Source organism: Canis lupus, chromosome 1 (genome assembly GCF_048164855.1).
Source record: "Canis lupus baileyi chromosome 1, mCanLup2.hap1, whole genome shotgun sequence".
Taxonomy (NCBI): Eukaryota; Metazoa; Chordata; class Mammalia; order Carnivora; family Canidae; genus Canis; species Canis lupus.
In genome coordinates, this window is record NC_132838.1 from 26339364 (window position 1) to 26363916 (window position 24553).

At 39.2% G+C, this 24553-nt stretch overlaps 1 protein-coding gene across 5 annotated transcripts in view; it reads right to left on the reverse strand.

Annotated features, from left to right (window-relative positions):
* Positions 1 to 24553, reverse strand: part of STX7 (syntaxin 7) — a 62503-nt gene that overhangs the window by 23308 nt on the left and 14642 nt on the right. For all 5 annotated transcript variants that reach the window (XM_072823817.1, XM_072823808.1, XM_072823811.1 and 2 more), the window contains 6 exons: positions 11915 to 11984; positions 3583 to 3676; positions 2765 to 2902; positions 1914 to 1966; positions 1255 to 1351; positions 139 to 211 (listed from right to left, as the gene is read on the reverse strand). In XM_072823817.1, coding sequence (XP_072679918.1) covers positions 139 to 211; positions 1255 to 1351; positions 1914 to 1966; positions 2765 to 2902; positions 3583 to 3676; positions 11915 to 11984 — 525 coding nt within the window. The remainder of the gene's footprint in view (positions 1 to 138; positions 212 to 1254; positions 1352 to 1913; positions 1967 to 2764; positions 2903 to 3582; positions 3677 to 11914; positions 11985 to 24553) is intronic.

Consider the following 24553-nt stretch of genomic DNA (forward strand, 5'->3'; position numbering starts at 1 on the left):
GACAAGGGTGATGCTTTGTCTGTTGTAGACACTGTGCTTTTCATTCCAGGGGACCCCCAAGAGACAGGCTACTCTTGCTTAAGAGGTTACCACAGGTAAACTGCGTAAGTAGCCTGTTCCCATCTCAGCAGGGCTTACCTATCACATCTCCTTGCTCATGAATCATCATTCCCAAATCTTTAAATATTTCATTAATATCCATAATATCAGCCTGAGAGAAAAAGGCACATGTTATTATAATCAGAATTCAGCTCCCAATCTACAAAAGAAGAAAATTAAAAAACAAAAACAAAAACAAAACAAAACCCAAACCACCACTTAGACATAAGAGAAAATGACTCTAGGCTTAATACATCAATTTTGGAAATATCAAGAAACTATTAGACAAAAGGAAGCTTAAATAAGATGACCTTGAAAAACTGTAACCAGTTCTTTAAAAGTAAGTTTGTGACATTAAAAATACCAAGTGAGGCAGCATGGAAACCAGGAATCTTTGTAACAGAGAAGGACCCTGGGTCACTGAGTTTATGTTTACGTAGTCTGATAATTTTTTTTATTACTAGCAGTATTTCCTCATAAGAGTATAAAATACCATTGATATTACACATCAACTTGACAATATAAAAGTATAAAACATTAGGTCTAAGTCTAAACTCTCATGTTAATAAATTTGATTATGCAGTGGAATAGCAATGAACAAGTTATAAATTCACTTTTCTTTAATATATCATAACTATTACTTTGCCTGATTAAAGAGTAAAGTTTAAATATTCTATATTGGGGGGCAATTTACATATTCATCCTGTGCCTTAGTTTCCCAATCTATAAAATGGTGATGATGATGACAAGGTTAACTAACTACTTCATGGTTTTTATGAGAGCTGAACAAGATAGTGCAAAGAATTTATCAAATGTGGCTTGAAAACCCTCAAAAACTGTAGCCAACCTTCTAGGGAATAGGTAGGTTCCACAAGAACTAAGGCTTTCTCCATGCTAAGGACCTGAGGTGATCTCATAGGATAAAAAACAAAAGTTGGAGACGAGGGAGGTATGCTTTCATTTTAGCGCATATTCTAATGAGATTTGTTTAAAAAAAAGAAGAGAACTATTCTCATTTATGAGAAATGCCACCACAATGATATATTTAGTTTTCTTTGTCAGCCCCTCCCCTAGCACCGTCTAAGCATCTTGAGGACAGACACACTGAAGATGCCTGAGGACAGCGCAGCCACCCAGCTGCCACGGCAAACTTACTTCAAGTTGCCTAATGGAAGATTCTCTCTCATGAATAAGGCGGAGGTCATCTTCTGTAATTTCTTCCTCCTGCACCTGTACCTGAGGTTGAGCTTGGCTAACAGAACAAAACATCGGAAAAAAAAAAGAATGGTATTAAAATAATGGAAGTAATGGGATTTCTTTTCTTATTTAAGAAGCACAAAATAGTGTGTCTTTTCTTCAACGTCAGAGAACTGCTTCAATTTCTCATTTGTATTCTTAAGTTTTAAGATTATAACAGAAATATTAATCTGAATATTTATTCATGTTTCATTTCATTGGTATTATTTTTTTAGAGTTATTAATTATTGGACTCTACATTTGGCAACCGGGTATTTCTTCTTGGTTGACCTAAATGTCACATGAGGAAATAAAAAAAATCTCCATCAAATAACAATTAAGTCAATAAAATTTACTTGTATAAACATTTACAAATTACTGCCGAATTGGAATATTTTATATATATATGCTTTATAAATGATTACTTTGAAAAATTTTTTCAAATTTATTGCTTTGTATTTATAACTTAGGATAGTCATGACATAATAAACTGAAAGCTTTCATTCTGTTCCAGGAACCATAAGGTAGAAAACACATTTGAAAAGTATCTTCTGATCTGTATGGTTTATATTTCTTACCTTTCCCAGGAAACGAGATTCCTTTCCTTTGAGCTGTCTTCAGGAAAACCACCCTGGATAATTCAGTAATAGAATGCATTGAGAAGTGGCAAAGAAAAAACACCATCACAACACTCACATTTTCTCTTATGATAATCTAAATGGGTTTATGTACACATGTGCATGTCTATGTGCAGAAAGAGAAATGTTTTTGTTCTAACTTTTTAGGTCAAGTGCTTCAAATAACAATAAAATTATTTCCCTAAGCTGACAAGGAAGGAATTCATTAAATATTCTCAAGGGCCAAATAATCAATATTATATGATTAAAATGTAATATAGTCCAGGAAACTCTACATTAAGGAATAAGGAAACAACCGGCAATGGTTTTTGAGGAAATTTAAAATGAGATAAACTCAAAATTCCACTAAAAGTTATCCCTTTGTTTATTTTCTTCAGGCTTATATTCATTTTCAGTATTCATGCAATTGATTCACTCTGTTCCTTTCCATCATCTTCATATAACCCAGGAGTAAAGCATTTCCTACATTGGCCCAGATGCAAGGTGACAGCCCCTAGTACAAACCAAAGTGGGAATATCATTCAGGATCTGAGCCCTAGTCTTTTCTGACAAAATGTTCCCATATTTTTATATAGTAATCTGTAATCTTTGGCTCCCTGACATGGACAAAATAACTACAGCAATATATAACTGTCATCCTTCTTAAAACTGAGCAGAAAAACCTGAAAATAAATATTCAAATATTGACTTCCAAGACAGTCAGTCACAGATCCTTACGACTTAAGAAAACGCTGATGCAGGCCTTCAAGGGAACAGCACATGCACTTTATTACGCCCTGTTCAATACTCACAGATACTCTAGAGCTGGCTCTCACTCGAGCAACAAACTCTTTCTCTTTTTCAGCGGCTTGCCTCTGGACCTTTTGGAAGTTTGTCAGTGACGTTGTGAATTCAGCTACTAAGCGATCCTTCTGTATTTTCCTTTGACGCTAGAGGAAACGGAGAAACCTACTAGAATCAAGGTATAAGGTTCTATAGAATTCACCAAGGTTGTTTCGCCACGAGTTGGCTCTTTATTCTGAAGTTTCCACTCACTCTCCAATTTCCTACTGTTTACATCTAAGCAACATTTTGACAATATATTAAAGTACTATGTATATGTACTATCTTGAGGCAAAAGGTCCATAATGTTGGATTTCTCACCCAAAATTTTCATCCTAAAAACTGGGTCATGATTTTGAGGTTATTTTGAAGTAGTAGTTCTTTTGTTTTCTTTTTAGGAAAATAAAACCTTGTACTCTTACCTAACTATAACTTCCACTAAATGATAAGCAAGGAAATAAACATGCGCCCCTAGGAAACCTCACATCATGAATGTGTGCGTGTCACATGGAGTCAGTCCTGGAAGGCCAGGAAACAATTACTCAGGGGGCATTTTCTGAGCACTTGCTTAATTATGGGTCAGGGCAACTGCATGGAAATAATTTTTGCTTTATTGAACCACAGGATACTACCAGGGCAATTAAATATAGTTTTGTGTTCTGTGAACTAATCTCAAATACAATTTTCCCCCTTCATTTCCTTTCTAGCATAAAAGTTCAAAGACCCTATAATGCATGTAATTTCTTTCACATTCAATACATCAACAACATGTCTTAAGGCTTGATACCTGTTCACTGGGGGTGGTGGGCAGAGATCCAAACTCTTTAATGTACTTATCTGTTTCTTTGGCAAGTTGATTAGTATACTGCTGCTTCTGTTGCCTAAAGTAAAAAAAACACACATTATAGAACCAAAGAACAAAGAGATTTCTTTAAGTTACAACTCTGCCAGTTGAATCAATCCTTATAAATAGTTTGATAAAAATCACTATTTTATAGAGTGGCTCTAAATTTTATCTATGAAAACAAAAATTTCAGGGCACCTATCTGGCTGAGTCAGTAGAGCACATGACTCTAAATCTGAGGGTTGTGAGTTCAAGCCCCACATTGGGTGTGGAGCAAGTTTAAAAAAAAAAAAATCCAGATTCTATTTTTTGATAAATACTGGTCAAATATTACATGGAAAGTTCTTTACTCACACAGGGCAACCAAGCTTTGAGAAATAAATCTCAGCAGCCATTTAGAAGGGAAGATGACTCGAATCAAAGCCAGACTATGGGATGTCTGATGTTTTAGATATGGAGGTGTTGGGTGGTGAGAGCCTTTTGTCTGCATCCCACTGTTGGGAGATCATTTTAATAAATGAAGAGGATTTGTCGCCAGACTTTGTCTTGTTCTCAGGAGTACATCTAGCCTCTCTTCTTTCTCTATCTGGACATTTATATCCTTATAGATTTTTTTAAAAAAAGGTGGGGGGAGAGGTAATCAATATACATTTACTATTGTTTTTATATTTACTATTTTTAAGTTTGCTTTGGAAAGAATAGCATTTCTCTGTAAACAGAAAGAACACAATAAGAAGTAAATCCTATCAGTATCTGTATCTATCTTTTTTAGCTAGCTTATAAAGTAAAAAGTCAGATTTTTAACTCAAGAACTTGACTCTAAAAAAAAAGCTTAATCTAATGTTATGCTTTACAAATTACAACATCAGTACTTTTCAGTATATTATCTCTCCTTTTAAACACTTATTTAGTTATACTTGGAATCCTTTAAAATAATGAGATACTGTATAGGAGTATTTTTAGATATAGATACCTGTATTTGACTGATAAGGAAGAATTACAACCTACTTCTATCTATTTTCCAAATCTTCTACCTTTATTATTCCTTTAAAATCTTTAGAAATTGTAATTTAGCTAAATTTCTGAAAAGAAGGCTTACTGATGTCTATCTATTCACAATCTCCACTACTAACCTTAGCAAAATATATCTATTAAGAATTACATGTTTCTATTCCATTTTAGTTTTTTTTTTTTTTAATTTATTAATTTATTTGAGAGAGACAGAGACTCTGTTCTGAGTGGGCAGCCTGATGCAAGGCTTGATCTCACAACCCTGAGATCATGACTGGAGTGGAAATCAAGAGTCAGACGCTCAACCAACTGAGCCACGCAGGTGCCCCTACATTCCATCTTAGTTTAACAAATGGTGGTTTGTTATTTAGACTTGGGGTATTTTTCCCACCCCAACATCTCTCCATGGCAGAAAAAGTCCATGTAAATTACACATCACTATAAATTCTTCAAACTGTACTTCATAAAAAACACGAATTCCCATCACCTATCTTTTAATTTAGTCCTTTTTGCGATTTTTCCTTCTATAGCTAACGTTTTTTGGAATATCATTTATGACATACATATTACTTGAAACATTGCTGTAACAGCACTTAATTAAGACTCAACTTCACAATGATGTTAGGCAAATCATTACGCTCCTGTGAGACATATTTTCCTTATGAGCAAAATGAAAACAGTTATTTGATCTATGTATTTTACCCCAGATGAGAAAGATTCAGATGAGAAAATGTATAAAAACACTTTAAATATGCAACACCACAAAGTATTATTGTTCTTCTAACAGCATATTAACTTACTGAAACATGTACCACATAACTTCACTAGACCTTTTTTTTTTTTCTTAACAGAGGCTAATGCTTTCTGAAATTCAAGGATTTAGGCATAAGTTTTTGGAGGGATAACAATTCATACTGAATATGTACTGAATTTAAACCAAATAAAAATCTAGTCACTGGAGAGGAGGGGCAAGATGGCAGAAGAGTAGGGTCCCCAAATCACCTGTCCCCACCAAATTACCTAGATAACCTTCAAATCATCCTGAAAATCTATGAATTCGGCCTGAGATTTAAAGAGAGAACAGCTGGAATGCTACAGTGAGAAGAGTTTGCGCTTCTATCAGGTAGGAAGACAGGGAAAAAGAAATAAAGAAACAAAAGGCCTCCAAGGGGTAGGGGCCCCGCGATGAGCCGGGCTGAGGCCGGGGCGAGTGTCCCCAGGACAGGAGAGCCCCGTCCCGGAGGAGCAGGAGCTGCACCGACCTTCCCGGGCGGAAAGGGGCTCGCAGGGAGTTGAGCAGGACCCCAGGAGGGCGGGGATGCCCTCGGGCTCCCGGGGACAGTAACAGACACCTGCGCCCCGGGAGAGTGCGCCGAGCTCCCTAAGGGCTGCAGCGCACGGCGGGACCCGGAGCAGCTCGGAGGGGCTCGGGCAGAGGAAGAGGCTCCGCGGAGGGGGCTGCGCGGCCGGAGCACAGGGCGCCGGGACACAGCCCAGGATCCGGCCTCCCCCCGGGACAGGCAGAGGCCGGGAGGGCCCAGGACAGCAAGGACGCTCCTGCCCCAGCTGAGCAGATCAGCGGCCCCGCCCGGGAGCCTCCAGGCCCTGCAGACCGAGAGCTCCGGAGTTACTGCGGGGGCTGACTCCAGGGCTCCAGAGCTGGCCCCGCCACTGGGGTTGTTCCTCCTGGGGCCTCACGGGGTAACAACCCCCACTGAGCCCTGCACCAGGCAGGGGGAGAGCAGCTCCCCCAAGTGCTAACACCTGAAAATCAGCACAACAGGCCCCTCCCCCAGAAGACCAGGAGACGGACCAGTTCCAGGGGGAGTCAAGGGACTTAAAGTATCAGAATCAGAAGATACTTCCTCGGTTTTGTTGTTGTTGTTGTTGTTGTTGTTGTTTTTGCTTTTTGATTTGTTTGCTTCCCCCACCCCTTTTTTCCCATTCTTTCTTTCTCTTTTTCTTCTTTTTTTTCTTCCTTTTTTCTTTTTTCTTTTTCTCTTTTCTTTCCTTCTTTCTCTCCTCTCTTTATCTCCTTTTCCCAATACAACTTGATTTTGGCCACTCTACACTGAGCAAAATGACTAGAAGGAAAACTTCACCTCAAAAGAAAGAATCAGAAACAGTCCTCTCTCCCACAGAGTTACAAAATCTGGATTACAATTCAATGTCAGAAAGCCAATTCAGAAGCACTATTATACAGCTACTGGTGGCTCTAGAAAAAACCATGAAGGACTCAAGAGACTTCATGACTGCAGAATTTAGATCCAATCAGGCAGAAATTAAAAATCAATTGAATGAGATACAATCCAAACTAGAAGTCCTAACGACAAGGGTTAACGAGGTGGAAGAACGAATGAGTGACATAGAAGACAAGTTGATGGCAAAGAGGGAAACTGAGGAAAAAAGACACAAACAATTAAAAGACCATGAAGATAGATTAAAGGAAATAAATGACAGCCTGAGGAAGAAAAACCTATGTTTAACTGGGGTTCCTGAAGGCACCGAAAGGGCCAGAGGGCCAGAATATGTATTTGAACAAATCCTAGCTGAAAACTTTCCTAATCTGGGAAGGGAAACAGGCATTCAGATCCAGGAAATAGAGAGATCCCCCCCTAAAATCAATAAAAACTGTTCAACACCTCGACATTTAATAGTGAAGCTTGCAAATTCCAAAGATAAAGAGAAGATCCTTAAAGCAGCAAGAGACAAGAAATCCTTGACTTTTATGGGGAAGAGTATTAGGGCAACAGCAGACCTATCCACAGAGACCTGGCAGGCCAGATATTCAGGGTCTGGCAGGATATATTCAGGGTCCTAAATGAGAAGAACATGCAACCAAGAAACTTTATCCAGCAAGGCTCTCATTCAAAATGGAAGGAGAGATAAAGAGCTTCCAAGACAGGCAGGAACTGAAAGAATATGTGACCTCCAAACCAGCTCTGCAAGAAATTTTAAGGGGGACTCTTAAAATTCCCCTTTAAGAAGAAGTTCAGTGGAACAATCTACAAAAACAAGGACTGAATAGATACCATGATGACACTAAACTCGTATCTTTCAATAGTAACTCTGAACGTGAATGGGCTTAATGACCCCATGAGGGGTTCCAGACTGGATAAAAAAGCAGGACCCATCTATTTGCTGTCTACAACAGACTCATTTTAGACAGAAGGACACCTACAGCCTGAAAATAAAAGGTTGGAGAACCATTTACCATTTGAATGGTCCTCAAAAGAAAGCAGGGGTAGCCATCCTTATATCAGATAAACTAAAATTTACCCCGAAGACTGTAGTGAGAGATGAAGAGGGACACTATATCATACTTAAAGGATCTATCCAACAAGTGGACTTAACAATTCTCAATATATATGCCCCGAATGTGGGAGCTGCCAAATATATCAATTAATAACCAAAGTGAAGAAATACTTAGATAATAATACACTTATACTTGGTGACTTCAATCTAGTGCTTTCTACCCTCGATAGGTCTTCTAAGCACAGAATCTCCAAAGAAACGAGAACTTTAAATGATACACTGGACCAGGTGGATTTCACAGATCTCTACAGAACTTTACATCCAAACTCAACTGAATACACATTCTTCTCAAATGCACACGGAACTTTCTCCAGAATAGACCACATACTGGGTCACAAATCGGGTCTGAATCGATACCAAAAGATTGGGATCGTCCCCTGCATATTCTCAGACCATAATGCCTTGATATTAGAACTACATCACAACAAGAAGTTTGGAAGGACCTCAAACACGTGGAGGTTAAGGACCATCCTGCTAAAAGATGAAAGGGTCAACCAGGAAATTAAGAAAGAAGTAAAAAGATTCATGGAAACTAATGAGAATGAAGATACAACCGTTCAAAATCTTTGGGATGCAGCAAAAGCAGTCCTAAGGGGGAAATACATCGCAATACAAGCATCCATTCAAAAACTGGAAAGAACTCAAATACAAAAGCTAACCTTACACATAAAGGAGCTAGAGAAAAAACAGCAAATAGACCCTACACCCAGCAGAAGAAGAGAGTTAATAAGGATTCGAGCAGAACTCAACAAAATCGAGACCAGAAGAACTGTGGAACAGATCAGCAAAACCAGGAGTTGGTTCTTTGAAAGAATTAATAAGATAGATAAACCATTAGCCAGACTTATTTAAAGGAAGAGAGAGAAGACTCAAATTAATAAAATCATGAAGGAGAAAGGAGAGATAACTACCAACACCAAGGAAATACAAACGATTTTAAAAACATATTATGAACAGCTATACGCCAATAAATTAGGCAATCTAGAAGAAATGGACGCATTTCTGGAAAGCCACAAACTACCAAAACTGGAACAGGAAGAAATAGAAAACCTGAACAGGCCAATAACCAGGGAGGAAATTGAAGCAGTCATCACAAACCTCCCAAGACACAAAGACCCCACCAAAAAGGAGAATTACAGACCAATATCCCTGATGAACATGGATGCATAAATTCTCAACAAGGTACTAGCCAATAAGATCCAACAGTACATTAAGAAAATTATTCACCATGACCAAGTAGGATTTATCCCCGGGACACAAGGCTGGTTCAACACTCGTAAAACAATCAATGTGATTCATCATATCAGCAAGAGAAAAACCAAGAACCATATGATCCTCTCATTAGATGCAGAGAAAGCATTTGACAAAATACAGCATCCATTCCTGATCAAAACTCTTCAGAGTGTAGGGACAGAGGGAACATTCCTCAACATCTTAAAAGTCATCTACGAAAAGCCCACAGCAAATATCATTCTCAATGGAGAAGCACTGGGAGCCTTTCCCCTAAGATCAGGAACAAGACAGGGATGTCCACTCTCACCACTGCTATTCAACATAGTACTGGAAGTCCTAGCCTCAGCAATCAGACAACAAAAAGAAATAAAAAGCATTCAAATTAGAAAAGAAGTCAAACTCTCCCCCTTCGCTGATGACATGATACTCTACATAGAAAACCCAAAAGCCTCCACCCCAAGATTGCTAGAACTCATACAGCAATTTGGCAGCGTGGCAGGATACAAAATTAATGCCCAGAAATCAGTGGCATTTCTATACACTAACAATGAGACTGAAGAAAGAGAAATTAAAGAGTCAATCCCATTTACAATTGCACCCAAAAGCATAAGATACCTAGGAATAAACCTAACCAAAGAGGTAAAGGATCTATACCCTAAAAACTATAGAACACTTCTGGGAGACATTGAGGAAGACACAAAGAGATGGAAAAATATTCCATGCTCATGGATTGGCAGAATTAATATTGTGAAAATGTCAATGTTACCCACGACAATTTACACGTTTAATGCAATCCCTATCAAAATGCCATGGACCTTCTTCAGAGACTTAGAACAAATTATTTTAAGAATTGTGTGGAATCAGAAAAGACCCTGAATAACCAGGGGAATTTTAAAAAGAAAACCATATCTGGGGGCATCACAATGCCAGATTTCAGGTTGTACTACAAAGCTGTGGTCATCAAGACAGTGTGGTACTGGCACAAAAACAGATACATAGATCAATGGAACAGAATAGAGAACCCAGAAGTGGACCCTGAACTTTATGGTCAACTAATATTCGACAAAGGAGGAAAGACTATCCATTGGAAGAAAGACAGTCTCTTCAATAAATGGTGCTGGGAAAATTGGACATCCACATGCAGAAGAATGAAACTAGACCACTCTCTTTCACCATACACAAAGATAAACTCAAAATGGATGAAAGATCTAAATGTGAGACAAGATTCCATCAAAATCCTAGAGGAGAACACAGGCAACACCCTTTTTGAACTCAGCCACAGTAACTTCTTGCAAGATACATCCACGAAGGCAAAAGAAACAAAAGCAAAAATGAACTATTGGGACTTCATCAAGATAAGAAGCTTTTGCACAGCAAAGGATACAGTCAACAAAACTAAGACAACCTACAGAATGGGAGAAGATATTTGCAAATGACGTATCAGATAAAGGGCTAGTTTCCAAGTTCTATAAAGAACTTATTAAACTCAACAAACAATCCAATCACGAAATGGGCAAAAGACATGAACAGAAATCTCAGAGGAAGACATAGACACGGCCAACATGCACAGGAGAAAATGCTCTGCATCACTTGCCATCAGGGAAATACAAATCAAAACCACAATGAGATACCACCTCACACCAGTGAGAATGGGGGAAATTAACAAGGCAGGAAACCACAAATGTTGGAGAGGATGTGGAGAAAGGGAACCCTCTTACACTGTTGGTGGGAATGTGAAATGGTGCAGCCACTCTGGAATACTGTGTGGAGGTTCCTCAAAGAGTTAAAAATAGACCTGCCCTATGACCCAGCAATTGCACTGTTGGGGATTTACCCCAAAGATACAGATGCAATGAAACGCCAGGACACCTGCACCCCGATGTTTATAGCAGCAATGTCCACAATAGCCAAACTGTGGAAGGAGCCTCGGTGTCCATCGAAAGATGAATGGGAAAAAAAAAAAAAAAAAAAGAAAGATGAATGGATAAAGAAGATGTGGTTTATGTATACAATGGAATATTACTCAGCCATTAGAAATGACAAATACCCTCCATTTGCTTTGACGTGGATGGAACTGGAGGGTATTATGCTGAGTGAAATAAGTCAATCGCAGATGGACAAACATTATAAGGGAGTAGAGGGGAAGAGAGAAGAAATGGGTAGGAAATATCAGAAAGGGAGACAGAACATGGAAGACTCCTAACTCTGGGAAACGAACTAGGGGTGGTGGAAGGGGAGGGGGGGTGGTGGGGGTGAATGGGTGACGGGCACTGAGGGGGGCACTTGACGGGTGAGCACTGGGTGTTATTCTGTATGTTGGCAAATTGAACACCAATAAAAAAAAATTTATTATAAAAAAACATTGTACACCTCAAACTTAAAAAAATCTAGTCACTGAAGAAACGGTTAGGTATGAGAAGTAAATCACATAAACAGAGAAGCTTAGAATATCATTTTTCAAAAGCCATCAAAACAACCTATTCAAAAAAGTATAAGACAACTAACTTTTTTTTGCTAGAGTAAGCCAGCTCTTTAAAATAAAGAAAAACATCTGCCTACCTTGAAAAGGGAAAAACCAATACAAAAACTTGTACAAATAAAGGAACTGAAAAATCTTACTACTTTTCCATTGTTTCTCCAGTAAACATAACACTACATCAAAGGAATATAACAGTGGGGTTTTTGGTTTTTTTTTTTTTAATTATTAAATACTTACAGCTGTTGCCTCAGTTCAGGTGAATCTTGAGGTGTTCCAAGTTGATTCAGACTCCTCTGTATTTCCACAGCTATTTTGATGGAAAGATAAATGTATAATTGTTACAAATGTTAGAGCAACAGAAATTAAGTTAGAAATCAGTACAGGCAGGGATGCCTGCCTGGGTGGCTCAGTGGTTGAGCGTCTGCCTTCAGCTCAGGGCATGATCCTGGAGTCCCGAGGTTGAGTCCTGCACTGGGCTCCCTGCATGGAGCCTGCTCTCCCTCTGCCTAAGTCTCTGCCTCTCTCATTCTCTCTCATGAATAAATAAATAAAATCTCAAAAAAAAAAAATGAAATTAATACAGGCAATTGGGCAATTAAAAAAAAAACCCAAAGAGATGAAAAGAGAACATTAACTGAGAAAAAAATGAAAAATAAGTGGTTTATTGAAATCTAATTAGCTACAATAATGAATTAATTTTCAAGAGGAAACTGTGTGGGACGATAACATGTGAAACTGCACTTATGATCCGAAAATACTATTTTCTGCTCTAGCTCCTCAAAACATTTACAACAATGGCACATGGACTTTCACTTAACTCTACTGGCATAAAAACTATGAGGAAAATAATTGTAATAGTTACATAATTCAGTGGGATACAAAGTGAATGAATGATTGCTAATAAATGAGGGAGGAATAATAGAGATGAAACAAATATTTTATAATTTTCCATGTAATAAGGGATCTAGGCAAGTGTCAAAGAATGTAGAAACCATAGGATAATCACAGATTCTGAAATTATTACCATATGGGTGACATTAATTGTAAAAGAACTAACTTCATTTTAGATAAATTAGTTGCTTAAAACAAATGATCAGGTGGCTCAGTTGGTTAGCATCTGATTCTTGATTTTTGCTCAGGTCATGATTTCAGGGTCTTGATATCCAACCCTAGGTTGGGCTCCCCACTCATTGCGGAATCTGCTTCTCTCCTTCTGCCCCGCCCCCACATTCATGTGTATGTGTGCTTTCTCTAATAAAATTTTAAAAAATTACAAATGATCAAATTTTTTTGTTTTTAATTTTAGAGAGATGGGGAGAGAAAAATAGTGGAGGGTGGGAGGGCAGAGGGAGAGAGAGAATCTTAAGTAGGTTCCATACCCAGCATGGAGCTCCACCCAGGGCTCAATCTCATAAGAGATCATTACCTGCCAAAATCAAGAGTCAGGCACTGACTGAGCCACTCAGGGGCCCCAGAACAAATAATCAAATTTAGCAGCACCAGTGAGAGAAAGTGGCATGATAAGCTTTCTGACATGATGCAGTGAAAGTCATAATATGATCTAAGTATTTTTTTTTTTTGCCAAAATGTTTAACCTGAATCTAATCATGGGGGGAAAAAAGAGCCCAGACCAATCTAGACTGCAGGATAATCTACAAAACTGGTCTGAGTTTTAAAAGATGTCAATGTCACAAAAAGAGGAAAGAAAAAAAAAAAAAAAAAAGACAAGGCCGGGGAGCTTTCTAAATTAAAGAACTAGGGCAGCCTGGGTGGCTCAGTGGTTTAGCGCCACCTTCGGCCCAGGGCATGATCCTGGAGACCCAGGATCAAGTCCCACGTCAGGCTCCCTGCATGGAGCCTGCTTCTCCCTCTGCCTGTGTCTCTGCCCCACCACCCCCAAACCCCGTCTCTCATGAATGAATAAATAAAATCTTAAAAAATAAAAAATAAATAAAAGAACTAAAGTGCCCAAATTACTAAAACACCCAAAAGGCAAAGTAGGATTTCTGAATGGATTCTAATCAGAAGGAAAAAAATGCTATAAAAATATGGGCAACTGAAAAAACTTGATTTGATTTTGAAATTCAAATTCAGAAAGAGATATTAAACAAAAGTGGAAAAATAACTGGTGAACTCAGGTAAAGGATATATGAAAAGTTCACTGCACTATATTTTTCTGTAGGTTTAAGATATTAAAAATTAAAAGAGTTAAAATTCAGGCTAAGCACACAGTCCAAAGTCTACAAACACTGCAGTTTTATAAAAAGATTATTATTCACAAATGGGAAGGTCCTATAGCTTTATGCACGTGTGCAAACAAATGTCAAATACAAGATGAAAATCCATCTCCAAAGTAAAGAATTTGCACATTTCCAAGAACTACAGAAAAATGATCCAGCCCACCATTCTTTTTATTTTAAATGAGTGGTTTATTTATATAGCTTAAATGTTTTTAAACAGTCACTACTTATTTATGGGATCAAGGGAATAACTATATCCCAAATTCAGGATAACCTTTGTTCATTGAGGATGATGTAATGACACTGCTTTCAAGTCGAAGCTGAAAAATATAAATTCTGGAAAAGAATCATATAGCATACAGCAACTATTAACCATTCACCTAGTTTCAAAAGAATTTTTTTTTTTGCCTTTTTTTTTTTTTTTTTTGCGGGGGGTAGTAGATTTTTCTTTTGTAGAGCAGAGAAATTTTGTTTGCTTTGTTTAACTTATGACTGCTTGCTATTAGTTTTATACTTCCTTTGAATCTCAATAGGTTTTCTTGGATTGCCTTATAGGAGTTTAAAGTTTTTATTTTCAAAAATAAGTATGTCAATAAGATAAACTGTAGCATGACCATTTATCTCATCTCTCGAGGGTTCTTGTCATTTAAAAAAGTCGTATTATGTGAGAAAAAAATGGAAATTTGATAAATGATAGCAGGAAAACTGATTACCATTAGAAAACTACCTTGTGTTAGCAAAATAAATCTGCAATTATTAAGCTGAAACCATTAAACTGCTACATGAAATGATAACATAAATTTATCATATGACTTTTTTATGATCTTGGAGTGAGGAATAAAATATCATTTAAGCATGATATTAAACTAAAAACCATGGAGGAAAATATGTCAAACTTGACAACATAAATAATTTTTAATGTGCTATGCAAATGTGTATTTGTATTACAGATATACATTTAAATAACGTGTATGTGTGAAAGCATCTGCAGCATATGAAGAGCAAAGGGGTTAATGTCCCTAATACAGGGGGAAAAAAACACCTCCTATGAATTGATAACAGAAAAATAGTCCAGTGCAAAAAGGATAAAAGACGTCATCATGAAACTTACAACAAGCAAATACACATAGGAAATAATTAAATGTCATGGATAATCAACTTTTCATATATCAGAATGGTACAAGTTAAGAGAAATAAGCAAGTAAAGATACAATCAAAAGCCTTAAAAACAAAATGCAGAGACATATATAAGAAGGAGCAATATCCATAATATATGAAGAACTAGAAATAACTAAGGAAAGTGAGACAAGCCAGTAAAAAAAATGGGCCAAAAACAGGGACTTAAATATTACTCACTGAATAAATGAATAGCAGTCTTGTTAAAAAGGAAACAATGGTATACCAGATAACAAAATGACTTGAGTTATCCACTAGCTGAATTAGGTGTTTTATTATCTTGTTGGTGTATTTCTTTCTATGTTATGTGAATCAGCCTGTCCCTTGCCCCAAGTCCTACAGTACTTTTTCAAAATTATAAACTAGCTGTGGTGTAGGAATAAAAGCCATTTATATAGGCTCACCAACATTAACTTCCCCTTACTCAGACTATCAGGATTATTGATAATGCCATGTACCAATCTGCAGCAATAGCAACCAAAAGTAAATATGTGATACGGTACTATTCTTGGGGTTATTAGCCAGCCACCCAGTGACATGATAATTATGCTTCTTCCATCTTGAATGAAGCAGAATTTAAATTCACTAAAATAGTGATTATGGATTTTGTTATGCTTCCTCTACTCCCTTCCTCTGTGCTTCTACCAGCTTCCTAATCTGTGCATTAGTCACAATCGTGGTTCTCCACACATCAGAGTTTCTGATTCAGATATCCACTATACAGAGAAAAGAAAAAGGACAGATCTTCCAAAGATAATGGAGTTCACTGGTTTGCCAGTACTCCATCATCTAGCAGCTGTTGGACTCCTAGAATGTTTACTGGCCTATTTTAGACTCAGTTATGGTATCACTTGGGCGACAGTATCCCAGGAAGGTAAAGCTCTGTCTTATGGAGGATCTTTATGTTCTCAAAGAACCACCACTCCAGGATGCTGTTTTACTCAGAACCAGGAAGAAAACTTAGATTTGGGAACTCTGTGGTCAAAATGAAGAAAGAGACATTTCACATTTACATCTCAATCACCCATTTGTAAATTTTCTTCCACACTTGGGAGTTTAATTTAGAGACAATATCCAAGCAAGGGATACAACTATGTTTCTACCTAAGCAGAAGCTGAGATTCCATGTAGCCATTTGGAGCCAGGATAGTATAGTAACCACTGACTTAACTGCTAAGGGGATGTAAGTGTGCCCACACCAAAGTGAGAAAGAGGAGTGGAAACACCTCCTGGGAGATTAACTGGGAAGAACCTGCTAATGCTATCATCTTTAATCATCAAGCACAAGAGCAGAAGCAACAAGGACAGGGTGACTCCAAACAGAATGGCTACCAAAGGAGACAAGATAATTAACGTGAACTGCAGCTTTGTTTCTAGCTGTAGAGCAACAGCTGTAGCACCTGTCAATGTTTTCTTCCTTTTCCGCAATGTACTCTTTAGATGTTGTAACTATTTGTCTTTGCCCTTGCCCATATCCTCAACTGTTTTATAAAGGGTGTGCTGTGGTGCTTAACACCTGCTCTCTGGTCCACAGGCTAAAGAGTACGTGATTCGTGATTCGATACTGCTGGAACAGAGTAATGGACTGGAAGTCACCCTTGAGACTTGGTACTGGATGCAGAAATTCTGAATAGATCTTGGTTTTCCCCTTTTGTGGAGATGGGAGAAGAATTCTTGTGGTAGAGAGAGCAGCACAATGTCAGGCAGGGGAATTTTTTTAAGGTAATTTACAGGAAGGAAGGAAGGAAGGAAGGAAGGAAGGAAGGAAGGAAGGAAGGAAGGAAGGAAGGAAGGAGGGAGGGAGGGAGGGAGGGAGGGAGGGAGGGAGGAAGGAAGGAGAAAAGAAAAAAGAAAAGAAAAGATGTTTGCTGTAGGAAACAAAAGGGATGAACTATAGTGAGTATTTTTTTTAAGGACTTTATTCATTCATGAGAGATCCAGAGAGAAAGAGGCAAAGACACAGGCAGAGGGAGAAGCAGGCTCCATGCAGAGAGCCTGATGTGAGACCCGATCCCGAGTCTCCAGGATCATGCTCTGGGCTGAAGGCAAGCGATAAACTGCTAAGCCACCCAGGCTGCCCTATGATGGGTATTTATTTTTGGCCACCTAATACCTAGAATTTTTACTTACATCCAGATCTTCTCCGTTATATCATGACCACTGAGAAGGATCGTCACAGATCTGTCTTAGGGGGAAAAAACCTGGTGGTTAAAGCAGCAAAGCTGTTCTAAGAGGCTCTGCATTTTGCTTACCTCCACTTTGTGTAATACAGGTGATTAACAGTAAGAGACCTACTAGCAATCACAGAGAAAAGGAGACTCTTCAACAAGCCTAAATGGAGGTGGTATTTGTAGTGATTTCAAACTACAGGGCACTTCAGCTTGGCAATTCAAATCTCTAATACCATATTAGCATATAAATTAAAATAATTAAATTATTTACTGTCTCCCTGACTTGAAAGTAAACTCCTTATAAATGTAAAAATTAGTCATATTCATTTTTGTACCTCTAGAACTCACCACGTGGTTGACAATGAATATTTGAAAAGCTGAACCAAAAAAGGGCATTAGAAAGATCAAATCTTATGTAAGAAAGGATATGTATTTCTAAAAGGATATGTATTTCTAAAATAAAAGGCACAGAAGGGAGTAAGATAGGTAAGTGTGCTCAATTATTCATCATTCATACAAACATCTGCTGAGCACCCACTATGCATCTGGCACAGTGCGAGAGGTTTTGTACATTAACACTGATTCAACTGTGTTCCTTTCATTTCTATAGCTCTAAACTTGAGGCTCATTTAAAAGTTACCTGACAAAGGGCCTATGGAAACATAAATCTGAAATTACTGAATCAAGTTTAGGAGAAATATTATATGGCATTAGTTTGATCCCATTTTATAAACAAAAACATTGAGAACCAGACAGAGTAACTGACTTGACCAAGAAGTCAGTTACTTAATAGAAGAGCTAGGATTAAAAATGTAGGTTTCTGAGTTTACAAAACACTATTTTTCAGTACACTACAAGGGCTAAAAGTAACAGATTTTTTAAAAGATTATTTCATAATATAGGGGTATGTTTGCCAAAGCAAATAAGAGACAAGTAAGCATATGCTATACTTGGAATAAAGAATTGAGCTGTAGGTTTCGTGGCCCACCTGTTGATCTCAAGGATCCTTCAGCCTGGCTGAAACTGATCAGGAAATAAATGCCTGTTCTTTCTTCAGGTCTGATGAACTGGCAAGATTCCAGAGATATCATTTTACGTGACTAGTGTTACCCTTTCATATCCGGGTCAGGAAATTATGGCCTGTCTTGTACAGCCTTCCAGCTAAAAATGGCTGTTACATTTTTAAAGAATTAAGGGGGGAATACAACAATAACAAAGAAGCAGTAGAAGCAAGGGACCAGATGTGGCCACAAAGCCTATTCACTATTTGGCCCTGGCCAACCCCTGTCCTAAATTAGGGAAAATTGCTAAAACTTTATATTTGCAAACTCTGACTCAGTATATTTGAATGTATTAAAAGTACTGTTACTAAGCCTATGTGGTACAATATTTAAGAGCTTGCAAATTGTTTTTTACCAACCAGGCATGTACACGGAGTTGAATTTCTGCAATTTTCAGGAAGAATACATAATAAGTATGTCACAGGTGCTGGTTATTTCAACTGCTGCTCTTTTCACATTATTTTAGAAACAGAATTACAGTTACTGTGTCATCTACTGGATGAACAATACTGTAGAGTAAGCACTGTATTGCTACCACTCCATTATTTTACTAATCTCTAGTTTTTCACTATCTCCTAGTTCTTATTCTTCTGGCAAATAAGAACAGTAGGATAGCGGCCTGTAGGATCTTTTGCCATACCCAAGTTGACCATATTAAAAAAATGCTTAAGAAAGATGAGCTTATAGAGAGAGAGATAAAATAAAGTCTCTAGAAAGATGACAAGCAGGCTGGTGATGTGAAAAAACTGATTACATTCTTAGTTTCTCCCAAGTCAGGCTCTTTATGGCCTCACTTCATTATCAATAGTCTCGGGTATTGTAAACGTATAGGATAGTCATATTCAATTCTAATCGGCATATGCCCAACTTTGAAGGAAAGAAAAATCTCATCAAACATGAAAATTAAGGAACAAATTCTTTACATAAACATAAACGTGTCTTGAAGAAAAATTCACCTACTACAGGGAGGTAGGATTAAATCAAAATGTACTTCTACAAGAATATAAAGACCAAATTATTTTTGCATTATCTGCAATTTTGAACTATTTCTTCCATTGCACCTCTAGAGAGGTGACTCTAAAGAATACATCACACTTTTCATAACAAAGAGAACACTATTTCCTACACCTCCAAAAGAAGGGTGCATTATTTCCTTAAAAACAAAGCAGTCCCCTTTCCGGCCGTTCCCTTTCAGTACCACAGACCTACTCTAGTCCACGAGGGTCTGCTGCCATCTAGTGGATTACTTAAGAGAAAAAAAAAATGCTTCATTGCAAAGAGTATTTTTTTTTTTGCCATGAAATGGTTGGTTGGTAGGTAGGGACCCCGGAACTGTTCCAAGCGGTCAGAGCGCGGCTGTCTGTGCAGTGAGGGTGGCTGGCATGCAAGGGTACCTGAGCCAGCCCTGACAGGCACACAGAGCCCTCAAAGAATTATCTTCCAAAACCAGAACACAACACAACTATGTTCTCTTTTAGCACCAACCATCTCTGTTGCTCAACCCCCAAAACAACTCAGAATTGTGGCCTGACCTGGAAACCTGGCTTCACTTCTTCCCCACAGCCAACCTGGGCAGTTTACCCACCCTCCCCAGGCTGTCCCTGCCTCAAGAGTTACACCGCAGAAAATCACCTCTTTCTCAGTTATCATTAATTTCAGCTGGGAACAACTTGCACTGGATATTGTAAGAAAGAGCTCAATAAATGGAAGCTCATGGTGTGAAGCGGTTTACGTCTTTCTCCTCAAAGTCAGAAATGAACAATAAAAAAAATTTTTTTTAAGAGTGAGTGAGCAGAGGGGAGGAGGGGGAAAGGGAGAGATTCTTTTTTTGTTTTTCTTAGTATTTTTTTATTCATGAGAGACAGAGACAGAGGGGCAGAGACACAGGCAGAGGGAGACGCAGGCTCCCCGCGGGGACCCTGATGCGGACCCGACCCCCAGACTGGGATCACGCCCCAAGCTGGAGGCAGACGCTCCACCGCTGAGCACCCCCCAGGTGCCCCAGGAGAGTGGATCTTAAGCAGGCTCCCCACTCATCATGGAGCCCAACACAGGGCTAGATCTCATGACCTAAGATGATTACCTGGGATGAAATCGAGAGTCGGGCACATAACCAACCCCATGTGCCACCTAGGCGCCCCAAAGAATATTCTTATTAACATATCTTAGCTAACTAATGTTAACTAATGCTTTGGGAGGAAATTTTATAATCTTTGATATAGTCACTGCAGAGATGATGATAAATATCAAACGAACTGATACAGAATAGCTATATCCTTTAATTAGAATGGAAGAATTAGCTATTGCCTGACAGTGACAACTATCTGGCAGTTACGTACAAATGATATAATTGAAACTGAACTAGAAAACAATGAAATGTTAAAAGAAACAAATTCTGTTTTAGCCTCCACTCTTTTCTTATCTATCAACCAATTCCTTTATTTGCTTTAAAGGTTGGTTTGGATTACTACAGCAGATGATATATATGAAAACATTTTGAAATGGCATAGGCTTAAGAATGAAAGATGCTATTACTGGTAGGTTTACTAGGATTCAAGTTAGAACCATGTGGTCACTTTCATTACACAGTACAAGGTGCACAGTAGATCTTTAAAAAAAAAAAAAAAGTATTGAGTTGAAGAAAAGTATCAACACAAAAAGGTTCTGAGAAAAAAAATGGAGTGAAATGGAGTGTATTTCACAGACCAAAAAAAAAAAAAAAAAAAAACGAGAAAAGTGTAGTATAATTCTAAAAAGCACAACTGGGAAATCCCCAGAGAATCTGAAAGACAACTACTTGGGCTTTTTTCCAATATGCTTTCTATCTCATGCTCTGTCTTGTGACCTGGATAGGCAGCTTATCTTCTTTGTGGATAAAGAACTGAAGCAAACTGTGGAGAAGAGAGGGAGTAAGAGGAAGATGAAGGATCTTCTAAAGGATGAGTCTTGAGCTGAGACTCCACTATGGAGTCTGTGCCTCCAGAGGCCAAGCCCACTGGTTTGCTGCACTCTCCTCTGGAATTACCCTAGCACACCTGGAAGCACAGCCTCTTCCACAAAGTAATCTCAAATTCAGAACACACTGAACACATTTAATTTTAAATTTCTCATTGGTTTTCTCCCCAAATATTTCGAAGGTAGAAAGGCATACAGATTAACAAAGTGAAAATGTAGGGTATTTTAAAGCTATTGTAGATTAATAAAGAGGTAAATCTGAGGGCATGGTTCTTAAAGTACAAAATCAAGCCATTTGAAAACTGTATGTAAACAATACTCTGGATTTCTAAGATGGCTGGAACATTATAAACTCTCTTAGCGAAGATATACAGCGTGAACATTTTATCACATGGACTTAACTAGTTTACCTACTCTGAAGAAATCTAGAATCAGAAGTCACAAAGGCCCAGAGGTGGATGCAGCCCCTAAAGAAGGTGATTTGTTTGAGCAGGAAGCCCAGGCAAGGACTTGCCAGTGGCCAAGCTCCCAGGCTTCCTGGTCCTCCTTGATGAGCTGCTTTCCTGCCATCCACTGAACGGCCCAGCCCGTTCATTCTCCTTCTGCTCCAAAAGCACCTCCAGTTTGTATGGCAATGATCTGCAAACTACTACCTCACTCTTAATTCATGATCAGTTCCATGTGCCAAGACACTGCTACTCAGATGTCATTAAAATGGATTGAGAATGGATTTCTGCTCCCTACAGGGACACAGGGTAAGTCTGTTTCTGAATCTTCCTTCTTCTCCTGTCTTGAAGCCACAGAGAACAGAGGGGGGAAGAAACAAAACTCATAAAAGTTTTGTTTGCAGAGAAATGAGGACAATAAAAACTTCTAAAATATATATACATGTGGCCAAAAGCAACAGGAAAGAACAGCTCCTGAGTGTGAAGCCATATGGGTCAGGTAGGGAGTAGGGGGCTGCAGAGCAGTGTAAGAGCGGGACAGCTCCAAGACGTCAGCAGCCAGTACTCCCTTCCAGAAGAGGATAAGCACACCCTGCGTGGGACCAGGAGAGGGCTGAGAAGGGACTGGACACCCTCCAGGGGGAGGAGGTGGAAGGAGGCTGGGCCATGCCCCAAGCCGCTGGCACTGACCTGGGAAAGTACCATCTTTCCCTGGGAGCAGGCAGCCGCCTTACAAAAACGGTAGCTGTGCATCTTGGGGTCAACACAGTGACGGCGGGGGGGGGGGGGGTATCTGGACATGGGGGAGGGCCCTCCGCACAAGACGAGGTTTCGAGAGACAGAGGGGGAGAGGAACAGTGCCCCGGGAGCCAGACATAGAGCCCCTGAGCAGAGACTGTGCACTCCTCCCCCACAGGGCTCCCCGGCCAGGAAAGCCGCTTATTCCATTCAATGACCGAAAAGAACCGACAGAGCAACCACAAAAAGGACCATAACAATTGTGGAAAAGAACAACAAAATTCCCTTTGAAGAAAACACAGCAGGAAAAAACGTGGCCACAAAATGGATAGGGTGAAGAAAAAAAAAAAAAAAAAAACACAAAGTGGATAGGGTGAAAACTGCAGCCCAAAATAGTACCACAATTTTTTTAACTCAATGAGGCAATTAATTGTACTTTTAAAGTGAGAGCACAAAAGAACTCTTACACCAGCCAGCTAGATAAAAGGGACTTGGGAAGTAGGAACCTGGGGAAGTCAGGAAAGAAAGCGAAAGGCAAATTCAGAAGGGAAGACTAAGTGACAAGGAGCACAAAAAAGAACAGACACAGAAGCCTGGACCCCGTCACCACTACCCACTGCAGCTGCGAGCACATTGCGTGCTTCGGCCACACCACCTCGCCTGCTAAGGATTTCAGCTCCAGGCTCAGGGTCACTCTCTATTCCTGCCTCAATTCTCTGTGATTTCAATACACATGTTGATGATCCTTCCACCAACCTGGCCTCAATTCTTTGCACACTCCTCCCCAAAGATCTCGTTCCCCATCCCACCTTAGTCACATACTCAAGATCATATCAAATATTTGTTCGTTGCCAGTAACCGTAACTCTCCCACCACCTTACTGTCACACATCCTATTTACCACCCACCACCTCCTGTATGTCTTGCTCACTCTCACTGGTACCCTGGCTCCAACAAGGAACCCCAGACTCAACAGGACCTTCCACCCTTTGGTCCCACCACTCGGCCACTGTACCTCACACAGACTCCCTGTACCCTCATGTCTTCAGTCACCTCCTCCCCAACTTAAACTCTATGGTCAGTCATCCTCTTTACTCTCCAGTACATATATATTATATATATATCCTCCTCCATCCCCTCTCTTCATTTATCTTAACCACCTGACAAATCTGGAACTATAGCTGGAGCCCACGAGCCTCCTCTGTCACAACAATGTGTTGCATGGAATTTAACCAAATCTCTGTGTGTTTAAAAGTTGGAGAACTTACCACTATACTGCCTCCACAAATTAATCCTTCTGAGTTCTATGTAGATCAAATAAATGTGAGGCTAGCTGCATGATAAAATTCTCATATCTATGTTTCCACACTCTACTTATGTAAATGCTCAAAACCCTTGTTCTACTTGGAATAAAAGCCCGAGTCCTTACAGTAGCCCACAAAGATTAACCCAACCCCAACCCAGCTCCTACTCTCCCTTCTCTGTGCTCTGTGCACACCGGCCTCCTCACTACATCCCTAAAACCCTAGTTCTGCTCCCACCTCAGGGCCCTTGCACTTGTTAGTCCCCATCTAGAACATACTTTCCCCAGATACAAAATATCTAGCTAAGATAACTAATGAAGGTGGCTAAACTAAACAACAGATTTTCCATGTAGATGAAACAGCCTTATACTGGAAAAAGATGCCATCTAGGAATTTCAAAGACAGAAGTCCATGCCTGGCTTCAAAGTTCCAAAGGACAGGCTGGTTCTCTTGTTATAGGCTAATGCAGTTGAGGCCAGTGCTCATTTACCATTCCAAAAATCCTAGAGCCTTTAAAAATGATGCTAAATCTACTCTTCTTTTGATTTATAGGTGAACAACGAAGACTGCATGACAGCACATCTGTTTATAATATGGTTAATTGAATATTTTAAGCCCACTATTGAGACCTACTGTTCAGAAGAAAGATTCCTTCAAAACATCACTGTTCATTGGGGCACCTAGGTGGGGCAGTCGGTTAGGCGATGGACTGTTGATTTCGGCTCAGGTCATGATCTCACAGTTGTTGAGATCAAGCCCCATATCCGGCTCTGAGCTCAGCGCAGTC